This window comes from Pseudophryne corroboree, chromosome 5 (genome assembly GCF_028390025.1).
Source record: "Pseudophryne corroboree isolate aPseCor3 chromosome 5, aPseCor3.hap2, whole genome shotgun sequence".
NCBI lineage: Eukaryota > Metazoa > Chordata > Amphibia > Anura > Myobatrachidae > Pseudophryne > Pseudophryne corroboree.
Genome location: NC_086448.1, coordinates 501,503,634 through 501,522,233, shown reverse-complemented (window position 1 = coordinate 501,522,233; position 18,600 = coordinate 501,503,634). Strand labels below are relative to the sequence as shown.

Genomic DNA, 18,600 nt, shown 5'->3' with positions numbered 1-18,600 from the left:
TTGTACCAGTTGGTCCTTTATCTGGTTAGAAAGACCTCTTCGGTACTGGTGTCTCAGGGCTGGGTCATTCCACTGGGTATCATGGGCCAACCTCCGAAACTCCGTACAGTAAACCTCAACTGGCCTTCGCCCTTGCTTAAGGATCGAAATCTGAGCCTCGGCTGAGGCCGTCTTGTCAGGGTCATCATACAACATGCCCAGTGCCGTAAAAAAAGCATCAACACTTTTAAGCGACGGACAGTCAGGCTGCAACCCATATGCCCAGACCTGTGGGTCTCCTTGTAGCAAGGAAATCACTATGCCCACCCGCTGAATCTCCGACCCAGAAGACTGAGGCCTAAGCCGGAAGTATAGCTTGCAGCTCTCCTTGAAACAAAAGAACTGCGAGCGATCTCCAGAAAAACGATCCGGGAGATTTACTTTCGGCTCCTTAACCCCTGCAGGTGCTGCTGCTGCGGGAGCTCCGCCAGCAGCCTGGGAGGTGTGCATTTTAATGGACAAATCATTAAATTGCCGAGTCAGGACCTGCACCTGATCGACCACCTGTTGCAACGTATTTTGAGGGGTATGCTCCATATTCCCACAAAATTTCAACAGGAGTATTAGGCTGCTGAATATGTTATGCACACCAGTGCCTGCAGGAAAGTACTAGTGTCAGAACTGTTATGCACTCCAGTGTCTGCAGGAATGTACTGGTGTTTGAACTGTTATGCAAAACAAATGGACTCACAGACAAACTGGGGAATATGACATAACGTACACAGAAGGTGATAGGGTAACAAAATACACACACAGTGAACAGAGAAGCCCAGAGGCTAAGGAACTGGGTATCTCCCTTGTATTAGAACTGCTCAGATGTAAAAAGCAAGATGTTGTGTTTTAATACGTAGATAACTCGAAATGCTGTTGCTAAGGGCAACAGCAAAACCCTAAAGGGTTACCAACGGGTGTGGCAGTAAACTCCTTGGTCAGAGATGGAATGATAGACACAAGGAGAGCCTCCACAATCCTGATTCTCACTTGCAGTGCACAGGTTTAAGCTTACTGCCACTAAACTGACCCCTGACACCTAGCACAGTGAGACAGGATTAGACAGGCAAGTGTTAGAATACAGCCGCAAACTTGCTAAGTTCACAGAGTAATAACAGAACCCCAGCAAGCTAAACGACTGACTCCAGTCTTACTGCTAGGTCTGGATTGGCAGAGTGTAATACCAAATCCCCAGGCCTATTTGCAGTAAGCAACAAACAAATACAAAGCTACACAGTACTGGCTAACTTTCATGAACTGACTAACCAACAGAGATTCAGCAGCATCTGCTTACCCTGAAAAGAGGCCTTATAAAGCAGGTGCTGTCCACGCCCCACTCAGACCTCACAGACTGTGAGCACAAAAACCAGCACCGGATCCCCTGCCGTGCACAGAGCCTATAACCACTGCACAGCAAAAGACCCGAACCGGAGTATCAGCTGCGCTCAGGTTACTCCACTAGCACTTGTCTCCCGGTTGCCATGACGACGTGGCAGCACAGGGCAGGAGACCCTAACACTTGGATGCGGTCACTCATATAATCCTCCACCATTCTTTCAATGGTGGGAGAATCATATGCAGTGACAGTAGACGACATGTCAGTAATCGTTGGCAGGTCCTTCAGTCCGGACCAGATGTCAGCACTCGATCCAGACTGCCCTGCATCACCGCCAGCGGGTGGGCTCGGAATTCTTAGCCTTTTCCTCGCAGCCCCAGTTGCGGGAGAATGTGAAGGAGGAGCTGTTGACGGGTCACGTTCCGCTTGACTTGACAATTTTCTCACCAGCAGGTCTTTGAACCTCTGCAGACTTGTGTCTGCCGGAAAGAGAGATACAACGTAGGTTTTAAATCTAGGATCGAGCACGGTGGCCAAAATGTAGTGCTCTGATTTCAACAGATTGACTACCCGTGAATCCTGGTTAAGCTAATTAAGGGCTCCATCCACAAGTCCCACATGCCTAGCGGAATCGCTCTGTTTTTGCTCCTCCTTCAATGTCTCCAGCTTCTTCTGCAAAAGCCTGATGAGGGGAATGACCTGACTCTGGCTGGCAGTGTCTGAACTGACTTCACGTGTGGCAAGTTCAAAGGGTTGCAGAACCTTGCACAACGTTGAAATCATTCTCCACTGCGTTTGAGTCAGGTGCATTCCCCCTCCTTTGCCTATATCGTAGGTAGCTGTATAGGCTTGAATGGCCTTGTGCTGCTCCTCCATCCTCTGAAGCATATAGAGGGTTGAATTCCACCTCGTTACCACCTCTTGCTTCAGATGATGGCAGGGCAGGTTCAGGAGTGTTTGCTGGTGCTCCAGTCTTCGGCACGCGGTGGCTGAATGCCGAAAGTGGCCCGCAATTCTTCGGGCCACCGACAGCATCTCTTGCACGCCCCTGTCGTTTTTTAATTCTGCACCACCAAATTCAATGTATGTGCAAAACATGGGACGTGCTGGAATTTGCCCACATGTAATGCACGCACAATATTCGTGGCGTTGTCCGATGTCACAAATCCCCAGGAGAGTCCAATTGGGGTAAGCCAATCTGCGATGATGTTCCTCAGTTTCCGTAAGAGGTTGTCAGCTGTGTGCCTCTTATGGAAAGCGGTGATACAAATCGTAGCCTGCCAAGGAACGAGTTGGCGTTTGCGAGATGCTGCTACTGGTGCCGCCGCTGCTATTCTTGCTGCGGGAGGCAATACATCTACCCAGTGGGCTGTCACAGTCATATAGTCCTGAGTCTGCCCTGCTCCACTTGTCCACATGTCCGTGGTTAAGTGGACATTGGGTACAACTGCATTTTTTAGGACACTGGTGACTCTTTTTCTGACGTCTGTGTACATTTTCGGTATCGCCTGCCTAGAGAAATGAAACCTAGATGGTATTTGGTACCGGGGACACAGTACCTCAATCAATTCTCTAGTTCCCTGTGAATTAACGATGGATACCGGAACCACGTTTCTCACAACCCAGGCTGCCAAGTCCTGAGTTATCCGCTTTGCAGCAGGATGACTGCTGTGATATTTCATCTTCCTTGCAAAGGACTGTTGTACAGTCAATTGCTTACTGGAAGTAGTACAAGTGGTCTTCCGACTTCCCCTCTGGGATGACGATCGACTCCCAGCAGCAGCAACAACAGCAGCGCCAGCAGCAGTAGGCGTTACACTCAAGGATGCATCGGAGGAATCCCAGGCAGGAGAGGACTCGTCAGACTTGACAGTGACATGGGCTGCAGGACTATTGGCTTTCCTGTTTAAGGAGGAAATTGACACTGAGGGTGTTGGTGGTGTGGTTTGCAAGAGCTTGGTTACAAGAGGAAGGGGTTTAGTTGGCAGTGGACTGCTTCCGCTGTCCCCCAAAGTTTTTGAACTTTTCAATTACTTCTGATGAATGCGCTCCAGGTGACGTATAAGGGAGGATGTTCCTAGGTGGTTAACGTCCTTACCCCTACTTATTACAGCTTGACAAAGGCAACACACGGCTTGACACCAGTTGTCCGCATTTCTGTTGAAATAATTTCACACCGAAGAGGTGATTTTTTTTTGTAATTTGACCAGGCATGTCAATGGCCATATTCGTCCCACGGACAACAGGTGTCTCCCCGGGTGCCTGACTTAAACAAACCACCTAGGAAGCACAATATGCACTTGGGTCAAAAACTGGTTAGATAATAGGGAGCAGCGCGTTGTGGTTAATGGGTCTTTTTCAACTTGGACTGAAGTGCTAAGTGGTGTGCCGCAAGGCTCAGTATTAGGACCGCTATTGTTCAATATTTTCATTAACGACCTAACAGAAGGTCTAGATAGCATGGTGTCAATTTTTGCAGATGATACCAAATTGTGTAAGGCTATAAATACAGAGGAGGATGCCGAGTCTCTTCAGAACGACTTAGTTAAATTAGAAGCATGGGCAGCCAAATGGAGAATGCGCTTCAACACAGACAAGTGTAAGGTAATGCACTGTGGTAACAAGAACAAAAATTACACCTACCTACTAAATGGGGTAAAATTAGGGGATTCTGTACTGGAAAAGGACTTGGGTGTCCTCATAGATAGCAAGCTAAGCTGTAGTACCCAAAGTAGGACTGCAGCAAAGAAGGCTAATAAGATATTAGCATGCATAAAACGGGGTATTGATGCTAGGGACGAGAGTATTATACTCCCGTTATATAAATCACTAGTGAGGCCACACCTTGAATACTGTGTACAATTCTGGGCACCGTACTACAAAAAGAATATCCTGGAGCTTGAAAAGGTACAGAGGAGGGCGACCAAACTAATTAAGGGCATGGAGACGATGGAATACAAGGAAAGGCTTGAAAGACTAGGCATGTTTACATTGGAAAAGCGGAGATTAAGAGGGGATATGATCAACATCTACAAATATATAAGGGGACAATACAAAGAGCTTGCGCGGGACCTGTTTTTGGTTAGATCAACACAGAGGACTCGTGGACACTCGCTCAGGTTAGAGGAGAGGAGATTCCGCACAATACGGCGTAAAGGCTTTTTCACGGTAAGGACAATACGTGTTTGGAATTCCCTGCCCGAGGGAGTTGTAATGGCGGAATCTGTCAACACCTTTAAGAATGGGTTAGATAAATTCCTAATGGATAAGGATATCCAGGGGTATGGTGCATAGTCATGCATTATGGTTACTATAAATAGGGATAAAATACAACGGCTGACAGCAGCATCAGTCAGAAATTTTAGTCAAATCATCATGCATAGGAGACCACAAATAGGTTGAACTCGATGGACAATTGTCTTTTTTCAACCTCAGATACTATGTTACTATGTTACTATGTTACCTCACCATCAGAATCCTCCTTGTCAATTTCCTCCCCAGCGCCAGCAACACCCATATCCTCATCCTGGTGTACTTCAACAGTGACATCTTCTGTTTGACTATCAGGAACTGGACTGCGGGTGCTCCTTCCAGCACTTGCAGGGGGCGTGCAAATGGTGGAAGGCGCCACCTCTTCCCGTCCAGTGTTGGGAAGGTCAGGCATCGCAACCGACACAATTGGACTCTCCTTGGGGATTTGTGATTTAGAAGAACGCACAGTTCTTTGCTGTGCTTTTGCCATCTTAACTCTTTTAAGTTTTCTAGCAGGAGGATGAGTGCTTCCATCCTCATGTGAAGCTGAACCACTAGCCATGAACATAGGCCAGGCCCTCAGCCGTTCCTTGCCACTCCGTGTCGTAAATGGCACATTGGCAAGTTTACGCTTCTCCTTAGACGATTTTGATTTAGATTTTTGGGTCATTTTACTGAGCTTTATTTTTTTGGATTTTACATGCTCTCTACTATGACATTAGGCATCGGCCTTGGCAGACGACGTTAATGGCATTTCATCGTCTCGGCCATGACTAGTGGCAGCAGCTTCAGCACGAGGTGGAAGTGGATCTTGATCTTTCCCTATTTTACCCTCCACATTTTTGTTCTCCATTTTTTAATGTGTGGATTTATATGCCAGTAATATATCAATAGCAATGGCCTACTACTATATATACTGCGCAAAACTTAAATGCACCACAGGTATGGATGGGATAGTATACTTGACGACACAGAGGTAGGTAGAGCAGTGGCCTACTGTACTGTGCTGCTATATATTATATACTAATGGTCAGCAAAATTATGCACTGTCCTACAACTATATATATACTGCGCACAAAAACTTAAATGAAACAACAAGAGAGGCTGCGCTGTGTGTCAGTAGTTAAGTACAAAAAGAGCAAACGTGTACTATAAAGGTATTAAATTTATTAAAAATGACATGTGGTTAATAAAACAAACTTAAAATAAAAGCACACCTGTATCTGTCTCAAAGGTATATGGAGTAGTGATAACTGGTATATGGTATATGGCAATAAAGGTCCAATATAAAGTTCAGAAAAAAGAAACTCAATGCGGTGCAGTCCCAGAGAAATGGTTACCTCGTATATGTCACCCGGCAGATGGTGATGTGTGTGTATAGTACCTCTCCGATTGGGCTGGTATAAATTTCGGCCGAGCGTCCCCGGCCAAAACAATCCTGCTTGCCCAAATTGTTGCACAGCGGAGGGACGATATCTAGTAGACAGCCTGTCAGTAGTCACTCGTCGCGGTGAGGAGATGGTATAAGCTTGCGGCTGGATGGAAGCAAAGTCCGGTAATGCTCACCAGTTGCAGTGGTGAGATGGACGGCAGCCTGTACGGTGACGAGCCGGTAATAGGCTGAAATTGGAAACCAAGGAGGGTTTGCACGGCAGTGTAACACCTTGGACCAGGTGTGCTAGTTTGGAGGCGGAGTCCTGACGCGTTTCGTCACGATCACGTGACTTTTTAAAAAAAAAAGTCACGTGATCGTGACGAAACGCGTCAGGACTCCGCCTCCAAACTAGCACACCTGGTCCAAGGTGTTACACTGCCGTGCAAACCCTCCTTGGTTTCCAATTTCAGCCTATTACCGGCTCGTCACCGTACAGGCTGCCGTCCATCTCACCACTGCAACTGGTGAGCATTACCGGACTTTGCTTCCATCCAGCCGCAAGCTTATACCATCTCCTCACCGCGACGAGTGACTACTGACAGGCTGTCTACTAGATATCGTCCCTCCGCTGTGCAACAATTTGGGCAAAGCAGGATTGTTTTGGCCGGGGACGCTCGGCCGAAATTTATACCAGCCCAATCGGAGAGGTACTATACACACACATCACCATCTGCCGGGTGACATATACGAGGTAACCATTTCTCTGGGACTGCACCGCATTGAGTTTCTTTTTTCTGAACTTTATATTGGACCTTTATTGCCATATACCATATACCAGTTATCACTACTCCATATACCTTTGAGACAGATACAGGTGTGCTTTTATTTTAAGTTTGTTTTATTAACCACATGTCATTTTTAATAAATTTAATACCTTTATAGTACACGTTTGCTCTTTTTGTACTTAACTACTGACACACAGCGCAGCCTCTCTTGTTGTTTTAGTCTACTCTCTCCATTCTTCACATAGTGGTCAAGGCAAGCGCAGTGTCTCAGCAGTTTATTATTTTATCTATACTATCGTTAGGCGCTGCACTAAGAGTGTTTTTTTTTGTTTGGAAAAACTTAAATGCACCACAGGTATGGATGGATAGTATACTTGACGACACAGAGGTAGGTAGAGCAGTGGCCTACTGTACCATACTGCTATATATTATATACTGGTGGTCAGCAAAATTATGCACTGTCCTCCTACTATATATATACTGCGCAAAACTTAAATGCACCACAGGTATGGATGGATAGTATACTTGACGACACAGAGGTAGGTATATAGCAGTACGGTACAGTAGGCCACTGCTCTACCTACCTCTGTGTCGTCAAGTATACTATCCATCCATACTCTCTGATACATTTAGGGATAAAGTGTGTATATATAGCACAGCCTGTTACGATTAAGGGCCATTAAGCTATCACGCAGCAGCAGAGAACTTTAACACACTGCATATTCATTTGCATATGTAGGACTGTGCAATACTGACAGGCTGATAATATGTAACAGCTTGAAATCCCAGTGTATCAGATTGCAGCTGCAGATTAAAAACTGTGAAACACATTGTATATAATTAAAGCTTGTTACAACATTCTCTGATACATTTAGGGATAAAGTGTGTATATATAACACAGCCTGATAATATGTAACAGTCTGAAATCCCAGTGTATCAGCCTGCATCTGCAGATTTAAAGCTGTGAAACACATTGTATATAATTAAAGTTTGTTATAGCACTCTCTGATACATTTAGGGATAAAGTGTGTATATATAGCACAGCCTGATAATATGTAAAAGTCTGAAATCCCAGTGTATCAGCCTGCAACCGCAGACTAAAAGCTGTGAAATATATTGTGCATAATTAAAGCCTGTCACAACATCCTCTGATACACTTAGGCAGGGCCGGTGCTAGGGTGTTCGGCGCCCCCCTGCAAACTATAAATTTGCGCCCTCCAATATTCCTTTAGCGCGCGCCGGTGAAAAGGGTTGTGGTCTCACAAGTAAGGGGCATGGCCACACAGTAGTACCCCCATTTAAAATTACGCCACAATGTAGTACAATCTTATTAATCTTATACGTAATGCCCCACCCGTAGTAGTAGCGTCCTTATATGTAATGCACCCCAGTAATAGTAGCATCCTTATACAAAATGCCACCCAGTAGTAGTAGCGTCCTTATACGTAGTGCACCCCCAGTAGTACTAGTAGCGTTCTTATACGTAATGCCCCCAGTAGTAGTAGCGTCCTTATACGTAATGCCCCCCACAGTAGTAGTAGCGTCCTTATACGTAGTGCACCCCCAGTAGTAGTAGCGTCCTTATACGTAATGCCCCCCACAGTAGTAGCGTCCTTATACGTAATGCCCCCCAGTAGTAGTAGCGTTCTTATACGTAATGCCCCCCACAGTAGTAGTAGCGTCCTTATACGTAATGCCCCCAGTAGTAGTAGCGTTCTTATACGTAATGTCCCCCACAGTAGTAGTAGCGTCCTTATACGTAATGCCCCGCCAGTAGTAGTAGCGTCCTTATACGTAGTGCACCCCTGTAGTAATAGCGTCCTTATATGTAATGCCCCTCCCAGTAGTAGTAGCGTTCTTATACGTAATGCCCCCCACAGTAGTAGTAGCGTCCTTATACGTAATGCCCCGCCAGTAGTAGTAGCGTCCTTATACGTAATGCCCCCCACAGTAGTAGTAGCGTCCTTATACGTAATGCCCCGCCAGTAGTAGTAGCGTCCTTATACGTAGTGCACCCCTGTAGTAATAGCGTCCTTATATGTAATGCCCCTCCCAGTAGTAGTAGCGTTCTTATACGTAATGCCCCCCACAGTAGTAGTAGCGTCCTTATACGTAGTGCACCCCCAGTAGTAGTAGCGTCCTTATACGTAGTGCACCCCTGTAGTAATAGCGTCCTTATATGTAATGCCCCTCCCAGTAGTAGTAGCGTTCTTATACGTAATGCCCCCCACAGTAGTAGTAGCGTCCTTATACGTAATGCCCCCCAATAGTAGTAGCGTTCTTATACGTAATGCCCCCCACAGTAGTAGTAGCGTCCTTATACGTAATGCCCCGCCAGTAGTAGTAGCGTCCTTATACGTAGTGCACCCCTGTAGTAATAGCGTCCTTATATGTAATGCCCCTCCCAGTAGTAGTAGCGTTCTTATACGTAATGCCCCCCACAGTAGTAGTAGCGTCCTTATACGTAATGCCCCCCAATAGTAGTAGCGTTCTTATACGTAATGCCCCCCACAGTAGTAGTAGCGTCCTTATACGTAATGCCCCGCCAGTAGTAGTAGCGTCCTTATACGTAGTGCACCCCTGTAGTAATAGCGTCCTTATATGTAATGCCCCTCCCAGTAGTAGTAGCGTTCTTATACGTAATGCCCCCCACAGTAGTAGTAGCGTCCTTATACGTAATGCCCCACCAGTAGTAGTAGCGTCCTTATACGTAGTGCACCCCTGTAGTAATAGCGTCCTTATACTTAATGCCCCCCACAGTAGTAGTAGCGTCCTTATACGTAATGCCCCCCAGTAGTAGTAGCGTTCTTATACGGAATGCCCCCCACAGTAGTAGTAGCGTCCTTATACGTAATGCCCCCCAGTAGTAGTAGCGTTCTTATACGTAATGCCCCCCACAGTAGTAGTAGCGTCCTTATACGTAATGCCCCGCCAGTAGTAGTAGCGTCCTTATACGTAATGCCCCCCAATAGTAGTAGCGTTCTTATACGTAATGCCCCCCACAGTAGTAGTAGCGTCCTTATACGTAATGCCCCGCCAGTAGTAGTAGCGTCCTTATACGTAGTGCACCCCTGTAGTAATAGCGTCCTTATATGTAATGCCCCTCCCAGTAGTAGTAGCGTTCTTATACGTAATGCCCCCCACAGTAGTAGTAGCGTCCTTATACGTAATGCCCCACCAGTAGTAGTAGCGTCCTTATACGTAGTGCACCCCTGTAGTAATAGCGTCCTTATACTTAATGCCCCCCACAGTAGTAGTAGCGTCCTTATACGTAATGCCCCCCAGTAGTAGTAGCGTTCTTATACGGAATGCCCCCCACAGTAGTAGTAGCGTCCTTATACGTAATGCCCCCCAGTAGTAGTAGCGTTCTTATACGTAATGCCCCCCACAGTAGTAGTAGCGTCCTTATACGTAATGCCCCGCCAGTAGTAGTAGCGTCCTTATACGTAGTGCACCCCTGTAGTAATAGCGTCCTTATATGTAATGCCCCTCCCAGTAGTAGTAGCGTTCTTACATGTAATGCCCCCCCAGTAGTAGCGTCCATAAAGCGCGCGCACAGACATACCTCACACACACACACACACACACACACACACAATTCACACATATATACACCCACCATATACACACACGTCACATACACACTTCAAGTTCTCTCTCACCCTCCACTTACCTAAGCCAGTCTCCCTCTGTACAGCAGCCTGGTCCGTGTAGCTCCGCCCACTTCCGCCCCGTGTAGCTCCGCCCCCTTGTGTCCCGTACTCGGCGCTGTCACAGGGGAGGGGAGGGGAAGGGAGGGAGGAAGCTTTTCATGCTGCAGGTGCCCGCTGCCAGTGCCTGTCATACAGTGACAGACACAGCACTGGCAGCAGCAGCAGCAGCAGTGGGGACAGGACGGCGCAGCAGGGAAGGAATGCAGAGCAGGGGGAGCGCCTCTCCGTCCCAGCGCCTCCCTGCACTGCATCCCTTCGCTGAGCGGGTAGCGCCGGGCCTGCACTTAGGGATAGAGTGTATACATAAACCTGCATGACAAATACTGCAGTAAGCTGCTGGCCTGGATTCTGTGAACTATGATGATTGAAATCATATAGATATACAGGAGGGGTATTTAGCACATAAAGCTTATTTAAGCTTATTTCACAATATTATTTTCTAGTGCATCTCTTGTGTATGGAATATCCTAATTAGCTCCTGATCCTGATCTAAAACACGCTGATACTAAAACACCCTTTTCTCTCCCACATTACTAATTACTAGGACAACTCTCACTGTTAATAAGAAATCGAGCAGAATACTGACAATTTATTAATTTTTGATCTGTATTCCCAGATAAAGTTGCATTAACAGGTTACTTGCCAACAGTAATTAACAAGAGGGGATTTAACCAGAATTATTGTGCCCAGATGGATACATAGCGCTGTACTAGGCAGCGTCGACAACCGAGATTGAGAACGCTAGCCACATGAGGAATTTTTATTACATTCACGCTGTTTGAATAGGCAATTTGCCAACAGCAACTAACAAGAGGGCACTGAAAGTTACGTATTGCGTGCTATACCAGTACAATTGCATTGCATGAGGCAGCGTTGACAGCAGAGACTGAGAACGCTAGCCAGGTACAATAGTTCTGTCCCCAGATTATCTATACGATTGGGCAAGCTGCCAATAGTTATTTGTAGAAGGAAATTACAAGAACAGCACTCTACAATACAGTACAATGCACCATATGGGACAGCACTGACAGCAGAGTCTGGAAATGCTGACCAACATTGTACTTTTATATAATTGTCAGTACAAATTTGATTGATGCTCATCAGTGGTGATACAGCATTATGTGTTAATATAAAGAGATCAATTAGTATCAAGAAGGATAGTGGTATAGCGAATATTGTGGGAACATCGGATGATGTAGTCACAATTTTGACAGGCAAGGAGCTAATTGGGACATATTGAGTTTATTCGGTCTACCCTATCAGATCTAACGTCTAATAACATACATGTTACAGTACACTAAAGGAGCCCATATCATATTAAATTGATTGACAAAATTGTGGTACACTTAGGTGGAACTTTTGTTTCTCTGACAAGCACGCATATTCATAATCGAGGTCATTGTACACAATAATTGAAGTATTTTATATAGAGACATTGCACAGCATAGTGTGTGTAGTGTGTGGTTTTTTAATAATCACAGGTTGCACTTTGTCTTTCACTTGTCCTTTAATTCATTTTAATATTTCACAGTTACAGGCTTTTTAAGTATATGAAATTAAAGTTATATTTTACATTTAAAATCATTTGTATTAGTGCGCCACCTAAGACCAATCTTTTCTTCCTTGTTCCAAAACCTATCTATATATATTGGCAACAATATATGTGTGGCAGCACCCCCAGTTGATACACAAGACAAGGAATTGTTATGAATTGTAAGTTGGGGTTTCTTCATTGTTTAATTTAGAATACGGTACTAGTGCAGTAGTTTTCCCATCCCCCCCTTTTCCTTTGTAAGCATGCGCATTTTAGCCTTAATCGCTCCGTTGCGAAAATCAGCAACGAGCGATCAACTCGGAATGACCCCCAATGCTAGACTAAAGGCCTGTGTCAAGAGTAGCATGTACAGTAAGTGCATTTGTGCGGTGTAAAGACCCATGTAAGGGCCAAATTGATACACTATGCATGCGCACAAGTTGTGTACATACTTGGTGTTACACAATCATTTCTTGTACCTTCTCATATGCAAATATGTTTATGATTTTAATTCTTTCATTTAGACTGAAACTAAGCCTATACAAATGATGCAGCTGGAGGCACGACTCAGCATAAGATCCATAAAGGAACTTAACCTGGTGATCTTGGATATCCCATTTGCAGGCAAACACATCAGTATGCTCATTTTGATGTCAAAAAACACGGAAGATGACTCCGCTGGACTAGAAAAGGTAACATTAATGCTCATTATGATCAGTTACCAATTGTGCACAAAATCAATAAAATGTTTTTGGTAAACTTTGGCAAAAAGGCTGGAGAAGGGGGATGCGGTTAAGATGGCGGCTGTCAAGATCCAGGCAGCCAGAATGCTGACGCCGGGATCTCAACAGCTTTCGGGACATTTTTAAAGGCAGTCATTCTTTGTCAGATGGTACACATTTGTTTTGCCTAAGTTTGAGCTTGTGGTGTCTTGGTCTATAATTTTAATAGGTAGGAATTAGTAACTTTTGGTTGCACTGTAGAAGACAATCATATTACTTTCACCAATGTAAAATTAAATCACCAGTCACTTAAATGTACTATACATAATAAAGGTAACCCTGACATCTGCTCTCTTCATGATTAATTTAGGTTATAAATGAGGCTCAATTCCCCAGTTTTTGGCACAAAAATAAAAACACAAAAAACGTACATTTAGTGATATAGCAACGCAAAACGTGTTACACTATTTATTGGCAGCTGATTTTATACGTGTGCAGGTTTCAGGAACCACTTTGTGGCTAACTGGTTAAACAACTCTCATAGCCTGGTGATATAGAATAATTGTTTTATCAACAATCCCGATTGTATTGCAAGTCATACTTTGACAATTAAATGGCCCAGACTTGATATATATTGTCGTTTGTAATGCTGTAGAAGAAACTATTTCCTATTTATCTTTGTAACACTTTTAGTTTCTTTATTTTTCTGATCTGAGTATTTATACTGTATATTTAGTTTTTGATACTTGTCTGTTGGTTATTATGACAACACGTTGTTGTGCATCTTGAATTTCTTGCCTCAAGTTTCTGAATTGCTGTGGGAATTTTCTTGTGCATTTTACATGTTGTTGGCAAAAAGTGGAAACAGTTTTGTAGAGCACATGGTCATTTTGTGCAGCTAACAGGGTTGGACTGCCCCACAGGTGTATAGGTGGGCCCCACTGCCTATGGGTCCACCTTCTCTTCTGGGGATCAGGTTCCAGATTGTGCACTTGAATTATACATTATGCATATGTTGCCTTATAGTGCACAGGACTATGGTGTATTTTCTACATTACTGTTATTAATCTTGTACATTATCAAGCATGCACTAACAGTTTTTACAATAAATGATTAGCCAAGCCTCTGTGGCAGCTGGCCACACCCATTCTGGAGACTGGCCACATCCTAAAATATGGGCCTCTACCATTGCAGTTCCCCAGTGGGCCCTTCATTTTTCCGGTGGGCCCTTATTGGCAGCCAATAAGGCATATATTCATGGATGCATTTATTCTATCAGTGCCTGGAATTGTATAGGATGAAATGGCCCATTCTTCTACAAAATTACACCTCATTTATAGTGGTAGAAAATTATATCTCAGATGTTATTAATGTATAATGTCCAGCTGGGTTCACACCTGGTAACTGAAAAGGTAAGGACATATAGATTAGGGTAGTAGCAACCATACAAACTCTGTGGATGCTGTCATAGTCATTCTGAAGGATACCACTGAAGGAAATGCTGAAACATGGAATGAATATGATCTCTCAGTACCATGGTGATTAACACTAATCTTGCATTCTAATGGAATGACTGCACCCAAACCAAGGCAAGGAAGTGCACCCAAAAACATTACAGAACCACTAGATACCACTCAGCACTCAGCAATTGCCATACATTTATCAAGAATATGGTGGAATGAGGGGACGTGGCATAGCAACAGTCAGGGGCAGTCGAGTTTTCCCTGGGCTCCCACTGAGCTCTTCTATTGTGGCCCCTTAGTGCTGGAGTATGGTGAAAACATGGAGGACGTACAAAGTTCCGTTTCATATATTTATTAAAAGACAATTCCAATAATGAGTTAAATGACAATCAATAGTCACCGTATGTAAACTGACGTACTGCAATGAATGGCATAATGATAAGCTGGAACAGTATTATAGATGCATTGAAGAAATGTTCATACAACTGAGTTTAAACAGGCTTGAGAATGAATGAATTGTCCAAATGAAGCAATGATTGGTACCAAACTGAAAGGAGTGTTAACTGGATATTGTAGACATAAATGAATAACTGTAGAGACTGTACTGAAGCTTAAAGGTTAAACTGGAAGGCTGTGAAGAATTGTCCTTGAATGAAGCAACAAGGAAGATACAATACTGAATGGAATACTTGCAGACTGTGAAGATAATACTTGAAGCACTGTGAAGCTGCAGCAGACGACAATGGTGAAGAATGAGTTAAACTGGATGATGAGAGAACGAGGATCAGGATTAGGTAGAACTTCCACTGACTGTGTGATTATGGCAGGCAGTCACTGAACAGGGTAACCTTTCACAGAACTCTGGGAATCCACCTGTTGCCACTTGGAGAGTGATTGACTGACAGCACAGCAGGGAGTTGGTGGATTTCTTGCGGTGAAGGCTGCAGGCAGACCCCTGAGAGCGGAAGCGATATCAGGATCACTGGAACCACACAGGATATCACGGAGAGAGCACAAAGCTAGGGCATAGTGTAGATACAACAAAGCACTGGCTCAGAGTAACATAATCCCAGCCTACTTAAAGGCAGCACATGCACGGGATTGGCTAACACTTACCCACAGGTGTTTCACAAGTGCTCACAGGTGCTCATCTGGTCTCCATCATAGCCACCTCCTATACTGCAGACACACAGCCGCACCTTCGGACATTCAGTCCCCGCACTCCTGGCTCTCAGAACCTGCATCACCCCTGCTTCTGACCACACCACGTCCCCACATGGCCGCGCAGCACCGCGAGCAACCGCGCCGGCAATGGACGGACCCCAGAACTCACAGTGGTGAGTGATCGGTTCATGACAGCTTGTGACCACTGACCGCTGGGCTGCATGGAGGCATATAGCCTGCTCTACTATCCACCAATGCTCCCTGCCTGTGTGTTCCATTGGCGCTGCAGATCTCTCCTGCTCCAATTGAGTCCCCTTACTGCTGCAATTCCCCTGTAGTGTTTGCTTTGCCTCTGTTACCAGGCAACCCCTGATTACCCTCCTGGTGGGCTTGTTTGTTTGTTTGCCTGCCACTCTGTTGACCCCTGCTAACCCTCCCTCCAGTTTCATCTGTCGGCAGTGTGTCAGCTGAGCCTATGCGGGAACATACTGCTCCCCAACAGCGAGGTACATTCAGAGCAAGGACACATCATATACAGTTCTAAGAGTGCAGTGCCGTGCCGTGCAGCTGCCACCCTGTGCCCTGCCTGTGGAGTTGAGCTTTCGTGACTTTGCCCCCTCCTGACTTCCACTCCCTGACTCACAATTTCATACTGCCACAGTCCCCTGTGTGGGTCGCTGCCTCTGGCTTCCCACTCTCCCCACCTGCTGTCCGCTCAAGTGCACAAGTATATTGGAGTCGTGACATGGAGCTCTTCATGATGTAACTATGTGCCCAAAGGCACCCCACCCACGTTGATTATAATCACTTTGCTGTCTCCGCCTGAAGAGTGCCTCTTCTTTTACTCAACAGTGAGATCCCCAGCGGTTGTGATACTTTAATTTTGGTCAGCGATACCTTTCAGCATGCCTTGCTCATGTGACTTTTCCTACTCAGAAAATGTTGCGTGTACTCTCCTCCCCATCTGGTTCACCAGCTTCAGCTTCTATGGGCAGTGTTCCTTCAATCAACCCCACTGGCTCTCTCTCCACACTGGGGGCTGACTGTGACCCGGACCCTCCACTTTCAGTTAAGTCACTGTGCCAAATTTTATCAGCTTTCAAGTCGGATCTAACCAAGGATTTAATGTCCACAATCTGGGTAGTTAAGATGGACTTGGTTGCTATCGGTGACCACACCAATCATTTGGAGAAGAAAATGGAGAAACTGGTCGCCTCTCACAATGATTTGATATCTTCTCATGACCTCCAGCAATCTGAGATTGAGACCCTCAGGAATATGGCGGCGGATGTGGAGGATCAATCTCGGAGAAATAATATTAAGATCAGAGGAATTCCAGATTCGGTCTCCAACTCTGAATTGGAAGATTATGCGTTGGTCCTCTTCCGTAAATTGCTGCCGATTGCAGAGGAAAGAGATTTGCTGATTGACCACATTCACCGCTTACCTCGCCCCCATACTGTCTCGGCCTCCTTGCCAAGGGACACACTTCTCTGAGTCCACTTCTTCACTACTAAAGAGCGTATAATTAGAACCGCAAGAGATACAGGCGAATCAGATGTCCTGGGAGGTCTACAAATTTTCCCGGACTTTTCTGCGCTGACTATTGCTAAACGGAGGTCCTTGGCACCTATCACGTTGGCTCTTCGGGCTCAAGACATACCATACCACTGGGGGTTCCCAGTGAAGCTCATTGTTACATACGGAAAATCTTCCTACACTATCTCTTCGCTGGACGCCGGGGTCAAGCTGTTATTGCACTGGGACATTTCGGTTAAACAGACTTCAGGAATCAAGTCATCTGCAGCCCCCCGCACGGAATGGGCTTCCACCTGATTGCCTTCTTGCATTGTGTTGGTTTTCTCATCTCTGTACCAGATGCCTACTGTTTTGAGGACGTTGGCCTCTTGTCTCCTGGTGCAGGCCCGATAGGCTAAGTATAGTAGCTTAATGCGTTAAATGTTTTATATTTTTTCCTATCTTCTCCCTCATTTTATAAAAAGTACATTAGTTCTTTTTGCTCTTAGCATCCTCATGACAACCTTAGGTTGGGTCGCTATCTAGAAGTTTTCTCTATGCCTCTGTTTATTTACTTGAAGGTATATTTTGCTGTTTGTTTTATGTTGACAGCTCTGTGTTTTCATATATATTGTATCTGTACAATACTCTAATGTTTTCGTGGGTGGGGGTGTTGGGCCACTACACCCCCAGTTTTTTCTTATACTACTGCACAACTGTTTCTACCCCTGCAGTAGTCATGCAGGACCGATATACCAGGCTGTGTTGGTTTTTTCTCTCCCTATATCCCTCCCTCTTTTTCTCTTTGTTTCTTTGTTCTTGTCTTTTTTCCTCCCTCCCCATTTTGGATTCTGCTGTATGTACTTCCCAGACATGGCTCTTTTACTATTGTATATACTGTGCTATATGTTGGTTTAATGACTGTTTCTCCTTATTAATATACAATGCCCAGGTTGCTCTCCCTGAAAGTTAAGGGGTTAAATTCCCCTAATAAATGTAGGCTGGCCCTTTCCTTTTTCCATAAACAAAAAGCCGGAACTGTAGCGTTACAGGAAACCCATTTCTCTTCTATTAGACCGCTGCTCTTTAAGGATAATAGATATCCTCACGTATATTTTGCCAATGATCCCTTTAAACGGAATGGAGTTACCATCTTCTTTAGCAGTGCGGTGTCCTTTGTCCAACATTCACTGTTAGCTAATAAAAATGGTCACTATTTAATCCTCACTGGGTTATTAGATGATCAATTGGTCACCTTAGTGTCCGTCTATGCCCCAAATTCTAATCAGGTCTCCTTTCTCCATAAATTATGCCTCTTGATTCAAAAATCTGTCAAAAGTTCTTTAATTATGATGGGAGATTTTAATTTAGTTTTAAATCCAAAATTGGACAGATCTGATAGGTCCTCTCCATCTGCTGGCCCCTCCACTGCATTTTGTAATTTACTGTCTGAATTCGATCTCTATGACATACAGAGAACTCCTAATCCTTAAGGGCATGAATATACATTCTATTCCCCAGTCCATAACTCCTACTCCCGAATTGATCTCGTGTTAGGCGGTAAATGGACCTTACAACACTCTAAAGACATAGACATTCTCCCCATTACATGGTCTGACCATGCCCCGATAATTTGGTCTTGAAATATTAACCATTGGAATGTTCCACCCCGCCCTTGGCGCTTATCTCCCCACCTCTTATGGATGCA

At 44.9% G+C, this 18,600-nt stretch overlaps 1 protein-coding gene across 3 annotated transcripts in view; it reads left to right on the top strand.

The window, feature by feature from the left end:
* LOC134927913 (serpin B5-like) overlaps positions 1–18,600 on the top strand; it is a 201,677-nt gene that overhangs the window by 176,470 nt on the left and 6,607 nt on the right. For all 3 annotated transcript variants that reach the window (XM_063923028.1, XM_063923029.1, XM_063923030.1), the window contains exon 6: positions 12,550–12,717. In XM_063923028.1, coding sequence (XP_063779098.1) covers positions 12,550–12,717 — 168 coding nt within the window. The remainder of the gene's footprint in view (positions 1–12,549; positions 12,718–18,600) is intronic.